Consider the following 20,844-nt stretch of genomic DNA (forward strand, 5'->3'; position numbering starts at 1 on the left):
GTTTACCCCGTCTTTTGGAGCCCAGTATTTCTCATGGTGTGGAATACTAGAAATCTATCAGCCCAATGGTACAAGCCTGCTTTGCAGTTGGAAGTCGCTTACAGGGCTTTGAATCAGAGTTGATGGCAGTGTGCTTGATTACTAAATAGGAGTAAAATTCACCAATTGTTCCTCCTAAATATTTATACATCAGTTTGTTCTTGGTCAATAAAAAGTACAATGCGAACATAAAATACTTACAATCGTTCTAGCCATTTTAAAGAAACCAGGCCCTACCTAAGCACTGTACTTGATGGATCTTGACAATGGGCATCTTTCAAAATACATTGACTTTTGGCCGAGATCAACATGCACATTGAATGTCACCTCAGACTGACTGCATACAGACATCAGTTCAGGGAAATTATATCAAATTGTGATCGATAAAGCTGCCAGAGAAGGGGAAGGGAATTCACAGATTGTTTCCTCTATACATGGATGATAGACTTTTTGATGGAAAAGTAGCCAGCTAAAATGAGTGAATAGCTGGTCAATTTAGCCAGTGTCCAGCTAAAATGAGTGAATAGCTGGTCAATTTAGCCAGTGTCCAGCTAAAATGAGTGAATAGCTGGTCAATTTAGCCAGTGTCCAGCTAAAATGAGTGAATAACCGGTCAATTTAGCCAGTGTCCAGCTAAAAATGATCTCATTGAACTCTTACTGCACCACAAGCAAGTATTTCAGTGTCAATGAATTGCAACACTTTTTAACAATGTCAGTTCCGACACTTGAAGCAGTCAATTTAGTGTCAATTGCAACACTGTAGCAATCAATTTTCAGTGTCAATTGCAACACTGTAGCAATCAATTTCAGTATCAATTGCAACACAGTAGCAATCAGCTTCAGGGTCAATTGCAACACATTGTCAACACAGCAATGTACTGATTACCCTTCTATATACTGTATGAAGTTATTCAGATAAAACTGCCATGTTTGTATCAACAGACAGCAGAGAGGTTCTTGACATATCAACATTCAAGTCCCCTATTAGGGTGATTAACATTCCAGTCTCTTCCACAAGGATGCAATTCTAACTGAATCATGTGCCGTACAGAAGTCTTAAGACTGATTTTATTTTACAGTAAATGTTACGAGCAGTCTTGAAGTGTGTACTGGCAAGGACAATGGCATCACTCTTGATTGATTTGTCTGGTTACGGATATTGCAGTGCACATAAACAGATCTTCTAAGAGCTGATGTTTTTTTACCAAAGTTACGTACAGTCAGCGTTTTGCCCCAGCCATTACGGTTTCAATGAAATTAATGTTTTGAATTTGCGAGGTAAATGTGGAAAATTCAAGCGTTACAAATTGTAAATTTTGAGTTGCAGATTAGCATTGGGTGAACTAAGATAAATTGTAGACGATGAAGCGGAAGACCGCTGTCTGTGGACCAATGGTAGCATGCAACTTGTCTTTGAAAAATAGTATTTGACTCTCGGAGTACAGCTTTTTGCAGACGAAGTATGGGATCAAGCCCTTGTATTGTTGTGAAACTGCCTTGTGTAAACAATGTTGTGGACGTTTCATAACTTTACCACTTTCAACTGGCTGACGATAGTGATGAAATTTCTGTGACAGCATTAAAATGCACAGAAAACACCAGTCTGTGACTGTAAATAAATCCAGGTGGGCAGGTCTCCACAGCTCAAGTGGCCATGCCTTGGTTTTTGGCCTATGGTTATTGCAGGCTGGTGTGTACCTCTCATATTCTACTTTCCAGGCCTTTTCATTACAGCCCACCATAAGGCACTATCTTTTCCACAGAAACACCCAACCCCAATGAACTCAGTGTGAGCCCCCATTGCTCGAGACCAAGCAAAGCTGCCGACTCTGCCAACAGGAAGTGTGTTGACTCTCTGACCCTTGACCCCAATATCAACTCCACAAAAAGAGGTGATCAGCCTGCAGCGCAAACAAGTATTGAGTTATCATGAGAAATTAACCCATGACATATTCAGCATTGTGTTCTGGTATTCTGCAAACCATAGAGCACTGATATGGCATGAAAAATGAAGTCACTGCTTAGCTGAATGTGATCAAAATAGTTGTAGTTGGTTGCCTTGATATTTGATGCCCATGAAAGAAACAGATGAAAAGTGTTTTGTGTGTGTGTTTGTGCTTCAGAGGGAGTGTGACGCCAGTATGCAAACTACCGGTTCAATTTCCCGTCTTCAGAGGAGTCTTGTGTTGTGATAAATATTTTATGACATTACTACATAGCCAGAATTCATGTAGCCTGAAGGCTTTGGTTTATTCAGCATCTGTCCACCCTCTCTGTTATTATTAAAACTACCTCGCAATGGCAGGTGATAACTTGTTTGTGCATATATATGTTTTTTGCTAACTTCCACCTTACAAACATGATATCCATAATTAATGAAAAGTAAATATAAAGACATTCATATGTTGTGGTGTTACTGTCTTGGTAACTTATTTAATTTTAATAACCATTATTTATGAATGAAAGTCTGATGTGACAGACAGAGAGATATGATTTCATGATGGACTCCAGAATATCATTATTGATTTCATTACAGTTTATGTTTATTTTATTATCGTCATTACAGGACATGCTTATCACTTTACTCAGTAATATTTTCAACATTCTAAAGAATTTTGTTTCCAGCTGTTCGATGACCATAATATTACAACTGCAGGTTAAAATGCAATTTTCATATTTCAAAAATGCGTATTCATATTCAGAACACAGGTTGGCATTGAAGTGGATGACAAATCAAACAGAACTTGTTAGAGATAGTATGAATATCAACTTCATCAACTGTTTGACCGCTAAATACTTGTCTAAATTTCACTGGGCAGTTGTGAAAATGTTTAACCCTGTGGAATAGAAAAGGTGTATGACATACTTATGATTGTACTTGAAACTGATCTATGCTTGAAGACACGGAAAAGTGTTTTCAACAAATAACTGAAGTCTGTATTTCCATGCAACAACCCTAAATCCCGGGTTTTTGTGCAACTGAGGTCTTGAATAGTCAATATCTCAGAGCGGTTTTGAATCTTTTCATTGTTGCTATAATCGTACATGCTTTCTTTTCATCGTCAAGGCTTAAGAAAGTTTGCAGCGGAGCTGAATGACACTGACCTGCTGGCCGTCGCTGATGATTACATCAATAAGAACATGATGGAAGTCGCCCTCAGCAAGGAGTTTTTGGCGTTGCCACGGCTACAAGTGGAGATTGTGGGCACTGATGAGTCTGAGAGTGTGAGCGATAGGCACTTGTTCGACAAGGTGGTGGATTGGGTGAAGAGATCCCTAAATGAAGGAGAGTTGATGAAATTTATGACTGAACAGGTGAGAACATGCATAGTTTACATCTGTGTCTTGTCTAGACATTTTCAAGGTTGTTCTACCTATTAGTGCCACCGCTGCTGGAAAAGTCATTGTCAACTACGGGGTAATAGGAAAGGGGTTAATCAACTGTCCAAATATTGTCTTATCCTTGAAAGCTTATCAATCAAGAGAGTAAAATTTTTTATTTCCTCTAAATGGCTTTAATCAAGTTCTCTGTTACCCTGTGGTGTGGGCACCAAATTAGGTCCCTTGGTATTTTCTGATGGAACAGGATGGCTAACCCAGTTCCAATGTTACAAGGATGAACACCTTCACCGTGATTTCCTTTGTGTAGGTCAAGCCTTGTGATAGATAATAATGCGGTTTTTACCATAATATTGCAATGAAAGGGTGAAAAGGTTACCCATGAACAAATATTGTACATCTGTAGAGTTCATCTGCTGGAAAAAGAAAAGATTGTCACCATGACATGGTACTACTTCATAGAAAAGGAAACTTAAAAATCTTATGGGGGGTTACAGTTTAGAATTACATGAGTGTAATAAATAAGTTGAAAGAATGTATACTTTTTGATGACTACATGTATCAAACTATCTTTAACAGCTTCTGTAGATTTCTTCACTACCTGTCAAATTTCTGAACATGGGTGAAATATCAAATAATATTTGAAATGTCAAATTCCACTGTCAGTAGTTTGAACTCCTTGTATTTTTTGAAGATGTCATTTAACCCACTAAAACAAACCTCAACTTCTCTGTGTTTAGGTACATGCCTTGTTCTTGACATCTGACAACACCTTGGTGAACATCGCGGAGGTTGAAGACTGCGACTTGGAAATCATCCAAGAGTATCAGCTGAACGGCAACAAGCAGACCACACCCAACAAGAGAAAGAGCAACGGCTACAGCCAGAACAATAACAGCCAGACTGCTAGACAGCTGATCATGAGCCCCGACGATTCCTCGAAGAAAAAATGCACCGACTGGAAGGTCATCTCTTCCTCTGAGACGTCAGGTCAGTGGACTCTATTGTCAGACTCGGATAACAGGTGTTATTGGTTCCCTGCTGTGCGGTGCTAACCTCTATCAGCAGTAAAAATAGATAAAACTTCTTCCCTGAAGTGATGAACACTGTAGGGTAACTAGAGAATTTCCCTGCACATAGAGAGTTGTCCTGTGGCTGTAATAGGCAAGACCATCTGCAGTGCAATAGACAAGACTATCTGCTTCACTTTACAGATGTACAGCCTGGAAACTTTCCACTTATCCTCTGTCTCTAATATCAATAAGGGTTTTTTTTATTCCTATTTTTTTCTCTCTATCCTGAAGTCCAACATGTGTTTTCATTCACCGTAGAGGAATAGTTGAACAGTTGAACCCAAGGCCAATAATAAAATGTCACACACACATCTTTTTGCATTTTGCAAATCTAGATTGGTGGAGCTCTCACAGAGTATTTGGAGACTCCATCATTTCCAACTTGTGGGCAACTTAGTCCTAATATATACAGAAACACGATGAAAATATATATAATGTATTTATTTGTAGGAACATTTTGATTGTATGATAAAGTATCATGTTTTTTTATTATGATGGCTGAAATCAGGCAAATAAATGTGACCGAGTTCCCCCTGATGTGATTGTTTACAGAGAACAAGACTATGTACATTGCGTTGTCTGTGTTGAATGATGAGTTAGTGGCTCTGTCTTTGCACCAGAAGACCCCAAAGCGAGCCTCCAGCCCACGCTTCCAGCGCTCCATATCGGTTGAGAGTCAAGGCTCCTGGACAATGCTGGCATCCATGGCGTTTGCTCGCTGTGCCCTGGGAACCGCTGAGTTGGACGGAAAACTAGTTGCTGCAGGTCAGTTTACTGGATTTTGATGCAGAAATCTCTGCAGAATATTCAGTAGTCTGTCAGTAAAGTAATAGACACAATAGCTAGTACCACAGGCTTCGCCAACAGAATGAAATACTTGCATAATATGAAACAAAACATTGATTTTTTTTCAATGTTTGCCAGCAAATATAACAGTGGGCTTACACAGATGTACATAAGGGCTGTCTTTTGTCATTCATGGGAATATGTTGATAACCAATATTGATTAAAACGTTTTCAAAATTCTATCTTCCTATGTGTTGAATCGCCATGTAACATTTAGCCTATAAAAGGTATAAGTATGAAGGGCTCGGAATCCTTGATTTGTTAGTTATTTTGAAGCTGTTATTTTGCAGGTGGTTACAATCGAGGCAAATGCATGGACACCGTGGAGATCTACGACCCAGACACCAACGAGTGGAGCTCTCTGCCGGACATGCCCACACCGCGTGGCCGCTTTGAGTTCAATGTCATCCACGGCAAGCTGTATGCGTTTGGGGGATCCGACGGGACGTCAGAGTTAAAGACTGGACACTGCTTTGATCCGGATACCGGAAAGTGGTCGGCTGTCGCTGGTATACAGACAGAGCGTCACAGCTCAGGTAAAATAAGTCTTTTCACTACAACACTACTTGTACATCATTACATTAGACATACATCAATAGTCAAGAGTCTAGCAGTACAGGAATTATTGACCAGATTGGATCAGACACAAGTGCAGTCTCTTCTCACTGCCACCACCTCCCTCGGCCCAAACACAGAGCTGTCTTCCCCAATTACTGTTTCAGTTTGGTACCAACCCAACTTTATCACAGTTACCTTAACACAAGTTTATCTTTTAAATGAGGAAAATCTTTTCAACCAAATTTCAGTGTTACAGCTTTGTATTGACTGCTGTGAATATTTTTTTCACAGTCACTTTGTAATAACATGCTCATCTTTCTCCACATTTAAACATCTCCAGGTGCTGCAGTCCTTGATGATAAACTGTATCTTGCTGGTGGTTCATCTGGCTCCATTGGTTTGACAACGTGTGAGGTATACAATCCTGAGACAGACTCCTGGCAGTCTATTGCCAACTTGAACCATGGTAAGTCGTCGTGGACTTCACTGCAGAGTACATTCGAATACTCACGTGACTACAGTGTTGAGAGATTTGTTCCCATTACAATGTGTAATGTACTGGTTTTGCAGTTTTTGCTGCCTAGGAGCCAAATTACAAGCCATATCTGACATCAGAGAATACTGAACCACACCAGTTCTGTTGTTTGACATCTTGCTGCTTGGCTTCACAAATGGCTTGCCTAAGAAAGTGACTGCATTGACACTGAATGCCACTGACTACTATTCAAGTTTCCAGAAGAAGGCATTTTGCCATTGATGTGTGGATTTTTACATTTGATATGTGCTGCTGTAATTGCAGTTCAGGACCACAGATGATTTCTTCAGAGAAGCAAATGAATGTTCACTTTTACCCATCACATGCAGATTATGAACTCCTGTTTATGTGAAAATTAAATTGGCTGTGAATTTTTAATCTGGTCCGTCTGGAATATAGTGATTGATTTTGAGTTGTTAACCAAGTATTTACAGTGCGCAGATCTATAATGAAAGATCACCGACAGTAATGTTCAATTCATTGTAGTGACCAACAAACTTATGATTCGTGCTTTGAATTCCAGGTCGTTCCCAGGTTGGGTTGTGCGCTTTGGGAGGCAAGCTGTATGCCGTTGGTGGGGCAGAGTCTTGGAATGTTCTGAACTCGGTGGAAAAGTATGACCCGCAGATTGATGCCTGGACAATGGTGGCACCAATGAACCATGCTAGAAGAGGGGCTGGTGTTTGCAAATGTAAAGGTGAGAAAAGTTTTGGTTTTGAAATATACTATCACTGTTACTCCCATCGCACTAATTTTCTACTATACTCACTAGTAACGACAGCACAGAAAACTCAGAGATGGTAACATTGGAGCAGACACTGGTTTATACCCTGATTTTATGTTCACTGGTATGATAATGTGAAAAATATTGCCATCTCAATTTCCGTACAGTACAGTCTTAACCTGGGCTCTAAGATTTCATCATTTTATCATAGATCAGTCAATCTACCATCCTGTTTTTACCTTGTCATTGACTTGTGACTGCCAAAGTATTGTTAATTGTAAATTTGTAAAAGCTAAGTAATCATGTTTGAGAAGATAAGACGTCCCAATTTTTGTCTCACTCAACTTTTTTTTCTTTGCAGACAAACTGTATATTGTTGGAGGAAGTGATGGCACCTCATCCCTGGCATCAGTTGAGTGTTTTGATCCTCAGACCAACACGTGGAACCAAGTAGCAAGCATGTCAACACCAAGGGCAAACATGGGTGTCGCTGTGGTGGACGGACACCTCTACGCCGTGGGTGGCTTTGACGGCAAGACCTTTCTGAATTCCATAGAGTACTACGACCCAGAGACAAATCAATGGAATCAGTTCTTGCCTCGACAGGAGAGCAACTCAAGACCCGACACCCCTGTGTAGTAATGAAACAGCCCAAGATGGCCACTGGGTATCCTGTGCTCTCATTTCTATCAGCATGATTGTTCAGTTTGTCTTGTGATTTTTTCCTTAATTCTACAAAGATAATATATGTGATATCTAGATTTTGGTTTTACCAATGAAATTTTTTGTTTTGCTTAGTACACGTTATCAAGGCAGCTGTAGTGATAAAGTATTTACTGCTTATTTCTAAATTCCTTTAAGTGAAAGTGGTGCATTTGCATCGGTAAAGAAAGAGTTTGCTCAAAAATGCCATAAAGCTGAGCATTTAACTGATTTATTTACAAATGAAAACTTATGGTGGGCATTGTCACAGCTTCTATGATTCTTGTTCTCGCTATTTTGTGTCATCAAATGCTGTGCTTTAAGCTTCTCTCTGTCAACAAGCAGAAATTTCAACATTGCATGAATCGTATGTGGTTCTCATGAGACTTTCCGGGGTAGTTCATGTTTATGTACTGAGAAAAGAAGGGGGTTAAAACTGCAAGGACAACTTGCGTTAAATATTGGCAGCCATTTTGAATGATGGAACCATCAAAGTAATGCTAATTCAGAAATGATAGGCAATTTAATTTGTTTTTCATCAAAACAGACTTCTAACACTGGAAAATCTCATGAAAAAGATCACAACAAAGTTAAATTTTATCAATACTTGATTATGAAAGAATAAATGAAATTGTAAGAGAAGGCTTTGTTTATTTACTGTTGCGTTCGGGTGATCGTAAAATTTGATTCTTCAGTTAAAAGTTGAGAGTTCAATAAGAATTTTTGTCTGAAAGAAAAAGTCGCTTGGCTGCTTATTTACTAGACTCAGTAATAAAACTTTGCAAATCTTTTGCCTTTGAGAAATAGCTGAATTGAGTTGAAACGTTTACTGTATATATATTTGGCTCATTTTCAACCCTTGACTTGATTAACCGTTAGCAGTATATTTTTCTAAAGGAGACTACAGAATGAAATATAACTATAGGTGTGTGTGTGTTATCATAGAAATTACAAAGCTTTATTGAATATACTTCTTTCTATATTGTCGTCGATTGTGTAGTCTGAGATAGCTGCATGATTATGATTATGTGGAATTTCCTAATTGGAGCAGAAAGCCTGCTGTATTCAGGTTCAGTAAGATTAATCATAGCGTGATAATTGTGACGGGAATAGGTCACTCGGGAATCTTCAGTATAATTGACAAGAAGGAGCACAGATTTACGTACCTATAATTGAACATAAACTTAGGTAGTGTTGATGGGAAAATTTGTGATAACACTGGCAGTTTTTAGTTACATTTGGTAGCCATAGTAACCAGTGTGTCAACTTTGACCTTTGTGGTGTTCATGTCGAAGATACTTTTGGTCACTCTTGTTGATGTTTTTGTGATCTCTAAAAATTATGTTTTGATATCTAATTCAGATTTTTCTGAGTGATCAGTTACTCAAACATTTGCATGGCTATCTGTTATCGAACGTACCCGAGAAAAAAGCAAGTCCTCCTAAACAATGTCAATTAACTGTGAAAGGTGTAGTTTATACAGATGGAAACGATGACTTGCTTTATGTGTTCAGTAACCTTCAAAATATGTTTAAAATAAGCGTGTATGCTCCTAAATATGTTGCCTCTTGCTCACAATACGATGTTGTGTCAAGATCAAGTTCATTGACAGCATTTTTTTGCTGCAATGGCACAATCCTCAATTGTCTTATTTATTTAAATTTGTAAAGTGTGTTTAAAAAATATTTTTGAATTTTTTTTCCCTAAATACATTCATTCAAACTTTGGTGTATTTAGATGTAAGTGGTCATTTTGTTTATTTTTAATTGATTTTTGTGTGCTATATGTAAGATATAAGTTGATAAAGACTACAGTTGGTAACGAATCACAGTTGTGATTATAGATGTGATGAATATAAAGGTATATTCAATATTGTACTTTTATTCATAGAAGCTTTCTAGTATTTGTCAATTCTAGCAAGTTTCCACAAAAACTTTTGCATCGCACAGCTTGTTGTCATTGGATGGCATTTTCCTTTCACTTTGTCATGCTTCATTACCTTGTGGTAGTCTGTCAGACTGCGGAAACAAGACAAGATTTGTAAATTTTAGCCAGCGTGCAGCAAGTTTTAAGGAAAGATGTGTCCTTTTTGGCTTGAGTACAACACACTCTAAAAATGTTGATTTCCAGGAGGGCCAGCACAGACATTGTAACTTTGGCAATCAAGGGGGGGCTGATCACATGAAAAAACTATTTTGCAAACACCATTGAAAGTGATTAGGGGTTTTTTGTTGGTTTTAGGTTTTTTAGGAAATGAAGGGAATTACAGCCTCAACCAAAGTTGGTCATTAAGCATTTTTATTTTTGAAGGCGGTTAAGTCATGGTGCTATGAAGTGTTCAGAATTTTTACTGACCAAGGATTGATACTGGTTTGCCCAATTAGAATCCCCCTTACAAAAGCTCTGTACTTTCTCACTTGCTGACAGTAAGTTCACCTGATTGGTTGCTATCTCGTCACATTTCTACTGATTTCTACTCCTGCTTTTTAGGCATTACCATATCTTTGAGTTTCCAGCTACATGGGAAGACCATGCTTTTCTTCCCAAGCTCAGCATATCATATCATACCATGTCTCATTAACATTTCGATTCTGACCTGTATCTTTCAGATTTGTTCCCATTCCTTTGTTGTTTTTATTTGTGTGTGTGTTGTATTGTAAACAACCAGGTGTCAAATATATGACCAAGCATTCACCTTGTGATCACCTGTACCTTGTGTGTTCATTTAACATACATGTACCAAGATGTTCCGAGATATATCCAAAACAAAATTTAATTGAGATATTATTTTGTGTTTAGAAGTAAAACATGATGATGAGATAAGGACCATGAAAACATTTTTGTGCTTTATTTAGTTGGAAATGCTTGAATTTCAGTTTTTGATTCCAACTTACCAATGCAAGTGAGGGGCAGCTTTCCTTGCATTGTAACCAAGGTAACTGACTTGAACTATAAAAGAATGCTGCAGTGCCAGGAGAAAAGTCATTGTACCAGTCTTTGTGTAGCCTAGCCCAGCTACTGAAGAATGGCGCACATTAATTCAACGGACAATGAATCAAACAAAATATCCAAAAAAATGTATTCAGGAAATTTGGAGAGCATTATGCATAAAAATTGACAATTACTGGATCGAAATTAAAAGGTATTGAAAAAAGGGGGAATATTTTCATCAAGATTTTGTGACCCAATTTCACTGCTGGCAGACAGAATACTGAGAAACAGTTCAAACAGTGTGTTCACTTTGATTTATTGCGCCGAAAGAACTGCACAAAGAAACTTTTGTAAGAAATATGGTATGATAATTTTGTCATTATTGGCTTTTTGTTTTCAGGAAAAACTACAAATTTTTGGAAAATTTTGTATTTCTATCGGATATTTACCAAAATATCCTTGTGACTATTCTCAGTGAGTAGAACAGTTGCTGAAAGTTTTTGAATATTAAGTTGTTCAGCCCTTAAAAAGTCTAAAAAAAAAAGACGTGCAGATTGCCGTTTGGAATACTCCAAAGGGACCACCCCTGTATGCTGGTCTAGGGCAGCTGTGATCAGTGTTTTCATGATGACTAAAACCTTCAAAACAATCAAATATACCTTCATACCAACAGAAAGCTACAGACTCTTTTCATATTTACAATTTTTGCAGAGAAGATTTGAAAAACCTATGTGTGTATTTTTCTGTTCTGGTAGATTTGATATGGTAAAGATAAACTTTACAAAAGTGTGAATTTTTTTCTGTTTATCTTTTTGTGATGTTTGTCAATAAAGGTTCACTTTAGTTTTAGAAAAACACTGTCAATGAGTTCTTTATTTGTTGTCGTAATAGGCATGTTGTTAATTCTAGGGTCAAATTATATGAATTTATATGCCAAGAAATTCTTCAACTACATTGTATCAAAAAGGGGCTATAGATATAGTTAAAAATTTATATGACAAATCAAAATTTGTCATATTTATTGAGATAGGGCTTATGGTCAACTGCAGCAAGATGTTTTTCATATCAATTTAAATTAATCCACAGAGCCTTACAAGAGGAAAATTAAACTCTAGACAACTTTCTGAAATCCAACTTCAGATTTTTGTTGTCTTTAATTCTGTTAGATTATGCAACATCAAAAAAACTTCAATTTTGAATGTAAAAAACAGTCTACACAAAATGAGCAATTCTTTGCAGGAATTACATTTGCATTTGAAAATAAAACATGAGCATTGAACACATTCCCTGTGTATTCACCATACCAAAGGTATCTGAACATACCACTGCTGACAAAACGGGCTTTCGGCCCCAACAACATAGGATTATGTTTCCCATCCGCCAGAACAGCTGTGTGTGCTTTCCCTTTCTTCACATACCCTTGAGGGAATGACAGTTGGCAATGCACACACAGAAAATATCAATGTCTATAGGATCACACAAACATGCTATCCAGGTCTTGACCATGAATATATCATTGTTGTCATTGTTGTTGTCTGTATGTAAACACTTCTGTTTTCCATTTATGCCAGTACTTGTTGACAGTAAAGAAAAAAATTCCCAAAACCACATCACCCCATCATTTTTTGAGAGACTCCGATGTGAAATAGCTGTAATGTCCTTTGGCCCGTGTGAGTTAGGTCAGAATATGACAAGTATACCTTATTTGGCTCAAAAAATTAATCCAAGAAATTGAGTTGACAATCTACCTCTAAAATCGGTCCCTTAACAGAAAAAATCTTTATATAGACATACATTTTGTGGAGACTGCCACCACTTTCCAAAGAATTGTGTAATTTTGAAATGTATGTCCTCATCAATCGTAATTTCATTCTGTACAAAATGTGTACTTCACTTCCCTACAACTTTCCAATCTTAATTCTTTGATTTTGTAGAGATATATGCACAGTCCCTCCCTCCATCATCACTATCATCACTGATGGAGGGACTGTGACAAATGTATGCAAAGTATATTAATGAGCTGTGTTTGAGAATGAAAATTGAAAGAATAACTCATTATGGATGGCGAATATAAATTAGCCTGGATTGTTTACTGCACATGCCCCACATCTTTTCTCTTGATATAACTGAAAATTTGGACTTTACTCCCTGTGGTTTCCTGGCTGGTATAATGAAACATGCTCAGCAATAAAACACAATTATGAGATGGGCATTGTCAACTGTGTGGTCAGACATGCCTATTAAAATCAGACTATCTTCAGATCTTACACTAAATTATCTCAGAGCTAGACACAAATCAATTCATCAAGACTTAATTGCAGTCTTACCAACTGTATGTGTGGTTGGCATGGCTATTTCAAGGCCCTATGATAGTCTCATCAATGATGATACCAAAATGAATGGTTTAGGTATTTTACTTCAGACAACAGACTATTGTGTGAACAGAATGGTTACAAACGTAATGCCTTCCTTTAATGACATGGTATCTCTGACAAATTATAAACAAGTGGCAAACACGAGAGCCCTGCTTCTCCATACACATGTACACATCATCGACAGGTTTACCGCAGCAACTCATTACTATCACATTAAATTTTATTCCTTCATTCACTTCAGTATTACGAAACGAACAGACCCTGAAATGACAATGCTTATTTATAGATGAATGTGTTTTGAAGTAAAAAACTGAATCTACATACACACCTTGCTTCACAGAGCCCTTGGATTTTAGTGTTCCAATGGTCTTACTATGATTATTACACATGTAACCAGTGCACATAATTTTGTTGAGAGTAAAAAATATAAACTGACAATAGTATAAGTCTGACTTGGGAGAAAGGATTAAACAAATCTATTTTGATGTTGAGATTCTCTAGACCAGTATCAAGGTTGATCCAGCAGGCTGCTAATGTGGTGCATATGTTCTTTATTGAGTAATTCTAATTTGTGTTCTAAAAACCTGTTGATCTACACTTGTCCGAGCAGCGCCGAGAAACAAACTTCAAAAATTACCTGAAGTTGTCCTGACCTTTTAGAACAATTAAATTCCTCATCCTGGATTAGTATTCTATAAAGGTAGAAAAAGAAAATGACAATGAAGCATGAAAGTTTTTTAAAAAATACAAAAAAATTACAGCTTCCATTTAAAAATGAAATGCAACGGTGAGGCCCTTTTTATAATCACCTGGCAATAACAGTACAAGGAAGCTACACGAAACTATGCATGCAACATGGCCTCCAGAGGGCAGCATATATTGGGCTTCTGTTGAAAGAATTACAGAATGATTGGCTTGATGATCAAATTGTTAGCGAATGGCCAGTGTTGGATGTCAACAGTCCCTTGTGAGTATTTTGGTCAAAGCAAGCCTTACATATTGTTGTAAGTGGAAAACATGATGATTTCTCAGATTGCTGAATACCAGAAGTCTGAGTGATCAGGATGTCAGGGGTTGTGCCTTGCACTCGCTCTGAAAGACCAAAGCTGGACAAGCAAATGGACAGTCACTCTAAGACAGTGTTAATGCCCACATTGCCCGAACCTGACAAAACGTGCGGCTGATATCGAGAGAAAAAAAATACAGTTCCCTTGGTTGTTGCACTTGTGTTCTGAACGCATAACTATCTAAAAATTTGCTCTATTAAAATATGTCCATATATTTATCAAAACCAATATTGAAATGTAAAAGTAACTTGAACTTTGTTCGTGAGCTTTGAAAATCCTGGCAAAGTGAGCTTGCAGTCTGCATAGTCGTCTGTTGGCTGCAGCAGATTGAGCAGATGTAAATACTCAGATCTGAAGACACTCGGGCAATATATATACTAGTATTCCCCAAAGCCTGTATTTCAAAAAAATCTGAGCAGCGATAGTGATTTAGTATCACACATACCGGTATGTAAGTTTCCATGGCATAAGATATATAGAGCAAATTTATACATGATATTCAAAATCCTGCTACCCCTCTCTCCCTTCCAGACAGTTTTGTTTATCATGTGAATTTCAATTATCCACAGCCCATATAATGCAAACTGATTGTCAATCATAAAAGCTGACACACTAGAAATGTTAATTTAGGGGAGATGTGAAACACCCCAATTTGTTTTGCCTGCATCAAAATCACAATAAGGATTCCACTGTAACAAAAAAATTCAGACTGTGAAATCCATAACAAATACAATATATTACTTGCAACACATTAAATTGCCAAAAGTCATGACCCAGAGTAATATCTGTAGCACAATTATCAAATGCACCTTTTTTGACACTTTTTGATACATATCAGGAAAAATCATAACAGATCGACACTTTCTGAACAATCTTCCAGCAGTTTGCATGTGTTGTGTCCTGCCAGGATATGTATATTCACAATAAAACCACTCTTTTTGGCGTGTTGAAAAAGTGTAAACGTATGAAGTTTATATTCATGTGTAGATCTTGCACAACACATGCATTAAAGACAGGTTGGTATTCTCCATACATAATGGGAAATAAAGTGTTCCTGAAACTAACTTTGCATCAAGAAATTTTGTTTCGATGGGGGAGGGGGATTGACACCAAACTTAGGAATAACATTTCCGTTGTGTCAGCTACGCCCTTCCCATATGTACCTATACATGGAGGTTAGAGAAGGCCAGAAAAAAGACAATTACAACCACAAATTCTTTATGAGTGGGATTTTTTTATTAAAGCAGCCATGATTTCTTTTGTCATCATACATGAAATTTGGATCAAAAATGTATTATACAGATTTTCTGAATCCGATGCATTGCACCAAAATATAATCATTAGATTGGGCAATGATACCCTACATATCTATCGTTACTCTGCATTAAAACTTGGCTTTCCAGTTGTCTGAAAGATTTACTTAATTGGTATGCAAATATGTCATGAGAACATGTGATTTGCCACTCTGAAACTGAACTGTTTTGTTCATATCATAAACACTCTTGTTTTATGAAAATATAAAATGCTGATTATTGGCTGTAATATCGTTCCCTAACTAGAGAGACATGTTATCTCATAAAGTTTTACGTGAGTACGATGCAGTCACTGGCATTCAGATGCATTCTGGAAAATCAATCTTGTAAATTACAATATGAAGTGAGACAGAAACATCCATCCATCCATCCATTCATCTCCTGGCTGTTGCAAATATGTCATATTTCCATACCAGATTTGATCAATATTTCTCTCTGTCCTATTTCTCTCTGTGTTGAAGTTCATAATTCCAGAGATTTTAGAGTAAAGCCACGCTGCTCTGCACTCAGTTATCAAACATTTGCACACCCAGCTGGGTTTACTGCAAAGTTATCATAAATGTGCACAGCAACTAAAGCCATATAAAATACGCAGTTGAAGACTACACCGCACATTTGCACCAAACTACCCCTTCGATGTAAAATAGCAAGTCTTCACCAGGCAGGACAACTCGCTATACACTTGAGAGGACAGTTGGTTGAATTGTTATGACGAATTTTTTTTGTTTTTACAAAAAGTAGATATCCACAATAGAGGCATAACAGCCTTAAGTCCAGGCAACAACGTCTTTTTTGAAATACTAGTCTTTTAAAATATATTCCATCAAATACTATTGTTTTAAACTTCTTCCTTATCATTATCTGAAGAGATGTCTTGGTTGGGCTTTGTTCTGACTGAAACCAGTGCAGCTGATTGCACCTTCACAGAATGATTGAACAAGAGACTGGAACACCATACAAGTATGTAGATTGTTCTCACTGGCAAATTATAGTGAAGATGAGATTATCTGGTACCATTAGTAACCATCGTTTGTTTTCCAGAGAATACAGGTATTTCCAGTCTATTATTCCATCTGACTTCCTTCTATGCTGAAGTTGTTCCCTTGATTTCCAGTCCTCTGTCGCTTCTCAACAGAGTTTTTACTTGCGTAGTTTCTCATGTAAGAATTCTTCCACTGTGTCAGTGGTCCATTTGTCAATGCTGAGAGTCTCTTCAACTTCATGATTTTCATTCAGAAATCTAAGAACAGGATCTTGTCCCTTTTTATACTGTGATTAAAAAAAATTGACAAAAATGTCACCATGTCAGGAATTTGTGATGGCCACCGCAACAAGATAAAAGCTTCTTTCTGATTGGTTAATGGATAAGTCATCAAAATTCCACATTGTGAGATACTGATTTTAAACAAAAGTTCATTAATTTGATAAATTTCACAGAAAATGTATATTTTAGCGATGATTTTTGTGTCTCGATGAACATTCGGCATTTAACTCTTAATTTTCCCTCTACAGGTCAAATGCCCAACTGAAAATTTAGATTGGGCTTGCCACAGGAGGGTTACAAGAAGATAAGAAAAAGTTCAGACCTACACTACGAGGAATCAGTACTAAGTATGGCTTACCTTGACTTTGAGATTTGAAAACTGTTTAGGTCTGTCACTTTTAATAAATGCTGTAAAATAAAATGATATATCTTTGTCACTTGGGAAAATTAAACTGAAATCATAAAGAAGGCATAGACTACTAAAGAAAGAATGGCACTGATGATATGGGTATTATTTCAGGAGCAGTGACAACATATATTTCTTCCGGAAGATCACATTCATCCTCTCTCTACCAGGCTCCATAGACGAACCATAGAAATAAATACAACTTGGGAGAAAGAGGATTAAAACTGAAAGTACAATCATTCTGAGTTTTGAGAGTCATTGCTATGACATTGACACATATGTTCTTGAAATGATCAAAGTATCCTAATAAAATTGTTACACTACGAACCTGGGTATAGCCGAAAATTGTGTGTTGTTATGCAACCATAATGTGTAGCGCTACATGTTCATTCTATAATGATTAATTGTTTGTGCAATTTTTTCACACCTCTTGAAACAAACACTAGATCTCAGTTTGTATCTTAAGTCATCCCTTACCCTGGATTTGTGGATATCTTCCTATCTTTCAGCTGCACACTTCAATGATGGCTGAGTCGTACATCTGTGGGACAAGATTGGAGTTGTAAATTTACAGTCACTCCAAATTTTTTTACAATGCACTTTTTTATATTACTCTAAAATTATCTAATGAAATAACAATGAACCTTATAAGTACTGCAGCATATGAAGAGTAAACTACACCAGATATGCTAGGCAGTACATATGTAACACATGACTATTGATACAATGTTATCAATACTCTAAGCAACGGTCACAAAGCCTTGGTGACAAAATATTGCTATGAAAAAATTGTTGGTTTTCATGGTTGAGTGAGTAATACCTTGAATCCTGGATCTGGTTCAAGGCAAAAATAATAACGCAACATGTTTTATCATTTTGTTGCGGATGGAAAGCTTTTAAACTTAAATTTACATCTCATTATGATTCAGAGTAAATTTAGTACGCATAAGCAATTTTGATTAGAAGCTAACATTTTACTGTGCTCTTGTGAGTGTTTTGATTCATAATGGAGTACTATGCTGAAACATGTGGAGAAGCACTTTAACCCTTTTGAGCACTGTAATTTTTTCCTACAAAAATTTTGTGCAACATTTTATCAATTTTTACGAATTTTTCTGTAATTGTTGATAATTTTGGACCAAATGGCCATCGCATTGAATTGGATAAAGTATTACATCAAAATTTTGGCCAAAATCTGATAAAACTGACTAGGGTACATTTTATAAAGACAACAAAAATTGACTTTGGCACTCAAGGGGTCAAAGTTCACTACTTCACCATCCTGAAAGCCAATGCTGCACTGAATAACCATATATGAATGATCATACAAAGATTTTAACACTCTCACCTTCTGCACATCTCCATCATCATCTTCCTGCTGACAGCACTGTAGACACTGCTCTTGTAAAACCTCCAGCTGAAACTGCTGCAACTCTTTGCAGGAACTGCAGAATAGATTGGAGGAGAAACCCAAATCCCTACATTGCTCAGGAGTCAGTTCACATTTGCTGATGACAAACAGCTGGATGAAGAAAAGAAAATGATGAGTAAACACTTTGAAAATGCATGTGCTTTGCCAGGGGAAAAAAAATACTGAAATATATCTTTTAAAAGCAATACAACATCAATATACATGATAAACTAAGAAGTATAATCAGTTTTGCAATACACTGAGTGTACAAATGTCTGGAAAAAGAACATTTGATTTATCATATGCCCCATTCATAGGATTCTCTATGAGGCACTGGTGTTACTGCTTAAATCATATTCATAGTGGGTTTACATAAAACTTGAAAGTTGTAGGGCTTGTGTTGCCCTCTTCTCTGATGTTTTCAAATTTTGAGAGCATGCAAGACAAGAACCTGTTCAGGGATATAGGTGGACTGCCTTGATACAAGAGTAAACCACAGTCCCTCTATCACAGAAGGACCATGAGTAAACTAAGGTAAGATAGACCATGGAGGTAAAAAACCCCTAGTGCCTAGACTAGAGCTTTCACGAGATGTCACACTGTATTGGCAGGATAACCTGCAGTCTCCACATATTATTATACAGATCGGACGATAGATAGTGAATAATTGCAGCACAACGCTCGCTCCATAGGTGTTACAACTCTTTTATTGTTTCCCAGGGGTATGTGTGACACTTCTAGGGTCTATAGTTAGGTTTCAACGAGTAAAGCAAAAGTTAAGGGCAAAAAACAGTGTAAAGCATATTTGTCTTGGCTGATGACGTGTCGTGCGGCGTATGGTTTCCATATTGCAACCATAGGAGAGCGTTCATTCATTGCAATATTGTCAACACGTTTCCGGTTTTCCACTTACAGAGATCTACTCTGCCAACAAAAATCTTTTGATGTTATTCCCAGTCCTAATAAAATACATGTTCGTGGTGTGATACATAAAAGAGTTGTTAAAATGGAGACTTTGAAAATATTTCACGTTGACAACAAGCCCGATAACTTACCAAAAGAACGGAGACCAACGACAGCACTCCCGAAAGGTCCGCCATCTTGTTATCGGTTTGTTAGTTTGTCTATAATTGAAGCTTCTCTCCAGTGTCAGGCACTCAGGGGTTGACCATCTGATACTCGGAGAGGGCCTTGGTGGAAGGTTGATTTTGTCATAGATTTTCAACCAACGGGAAAAGGAATATCACAAGTGTTGATTTTTTTGTTCATAAGCAGAATTAATTATCGAACAAGTTAACCACGTTCGAACGAATAGTCTGGACCATCTTCTTTTGTTCTTAGTACGAAAAATAGTGCGTGATACTACGGAGCTACCATTTAACATTTAACATTTATTAGTACTCAACATACACTATCAGAGAGTGTTGTAAGGTACAGTACTCTTAGTACAAAGTGGGAAAATTACATAATTTATTAAATAACTGAATTGCATCAGTAAATGCAATAAATGCAACGATGAACATACATGAGTAGGGCCTAAACAACTTTGCAAAGTATCTAATTACCAACTTGGGCAGAGTCACTTGAGGAAGCAATTGTATTTTTCAGGAAAACTGCTAATGTTAATGTATTGTAACTCATGATATTGATGATAACATCTTTTCTCTTGTAAACATCAGTGAGACCGTCATCTGTAATTTCACAACTATTGTATAAATGTTTTCTTTCCTTGGTAAAATTAGTACAAGAAAAAATTAGATGCAATTCATCATCTAACTCATTCATATTACATCTACGACAAATTCTCTCATGTAAGGGAATTTAAGGAGTTTTTTTCCTACCTAGCTCAATTTCTAAATTGTGGTCACTAACACGAAACTTTGTAATACAACGCCTCAGGCCAAAGTCAGAAATGATTATGCAAATAATTTTCCATGGTAAAGTTTGATTTAAACACTCTGTAAGTACATAATTTATTGCCACTACCAATCTTTCTTTCATCATTAAAAAGTGACTCATCCAGGAGTCAATGCAATCTTTCTCCAATTTCTTTCGTACACACTTTAAAAGCTGAAACTTTGATTTTACAGAAAAAGATTTGAAGACTTTTCTCTAATAACAACTACCTGTAATTCTAGTAATGAAGTTAATCCAACCAAGGAAGTTCCCTCAGTGGTTTGATGCTGACCTGATCTCCCTTGTTAGGGAGAAGGAAATCGCCAGACATCAGTATAAACGTACTCTATTTTCTCGCGTTTG

The 20,844-nt window shown here is 37.1% G+C and overlaps 2 protein-coding genes across 2 annotated transcripts in view; one reads left to right on the top strand and one right to left on the bottom strand.

Annotated features, from left to right (window-relative positions):
• LOC139114535 (influenza virus NS1A-binding protein homolog) overlaps positions 1-11,604 on the top strand; it is a 29,798-nt gene extending 18,194 nt beyond the window's left edge. Inside the window, exons 5-11 of the mRNA XM_070676321.1 lie at positions 3,109-3,356; positions 4,121-4,370; positions 5,006-5,218; positions 5,590-5,835; positions 6,198-6,323; positions 6,916-7,089; positions 7,478-11,604. Of these exons, the coding sequence (XP_070532422.1) occupies positions 3,109-3,356; positions 4,121-4,370; positions 5,006-5,218; positions 5,590-5,835; positions 6,198-6,323; positions 6,916-7,089; positions 7,478-7,755 (1,535 nt within the window). The 3' untranslated portion in view covers positions 7,756-11,604. The remainder of the gene's footprint in view (positions 1-3,108; positions 3,357-4,120; positions 4,371-5,005; positions 5,219-5,589; positions 5,836-6,197; positions 6,324-6,915; positions 7,090-7,477) is intronic.
• A 3,801-nt stretch (positions 11,605-15,405) lies between these two features.
• Positions 15,406-19,755, bottom strand: LOC139114536 (selenoprotein F-like). Its single transcript, XM_070676322.1, has 5 exons — positions 19,641-19,755; positions 18,523-18,696; positions 17,652-17,715; positions 17,127-17,176; positions 15,406-16,773 (listed from the first exon to the last, which is right to left on the bottom strand). Exons 1-5 carry the CDS (start codon positions 19,683-19,685, stop codon positions 16,645-16,647), a joined length of 462 nt encoding a protein of 153 aa, XP_070532423.1. The 5' UTR covers positions 19,686-19,755; the 3' UTR covers positions 15,406-16,644.
• Positions 19,756-20,844: the final 1,089 nt, after the last annotated feature.

Source organism: Ptychodera flava, chromosome 16 (genome assembly GCF_041260155.1).
Source record: "Ptychodera flava strain L36383 chromosome 16, AS_Pfla_20210202, whole genome shotgun sequence".
NCBI classification, from domain to species: domain Eukaryota; kingdom Metazoa; phylum Hemichordata; class Enteropneusta; family Ptychoderidae; genus Ptychodera; species Ptychodera flava.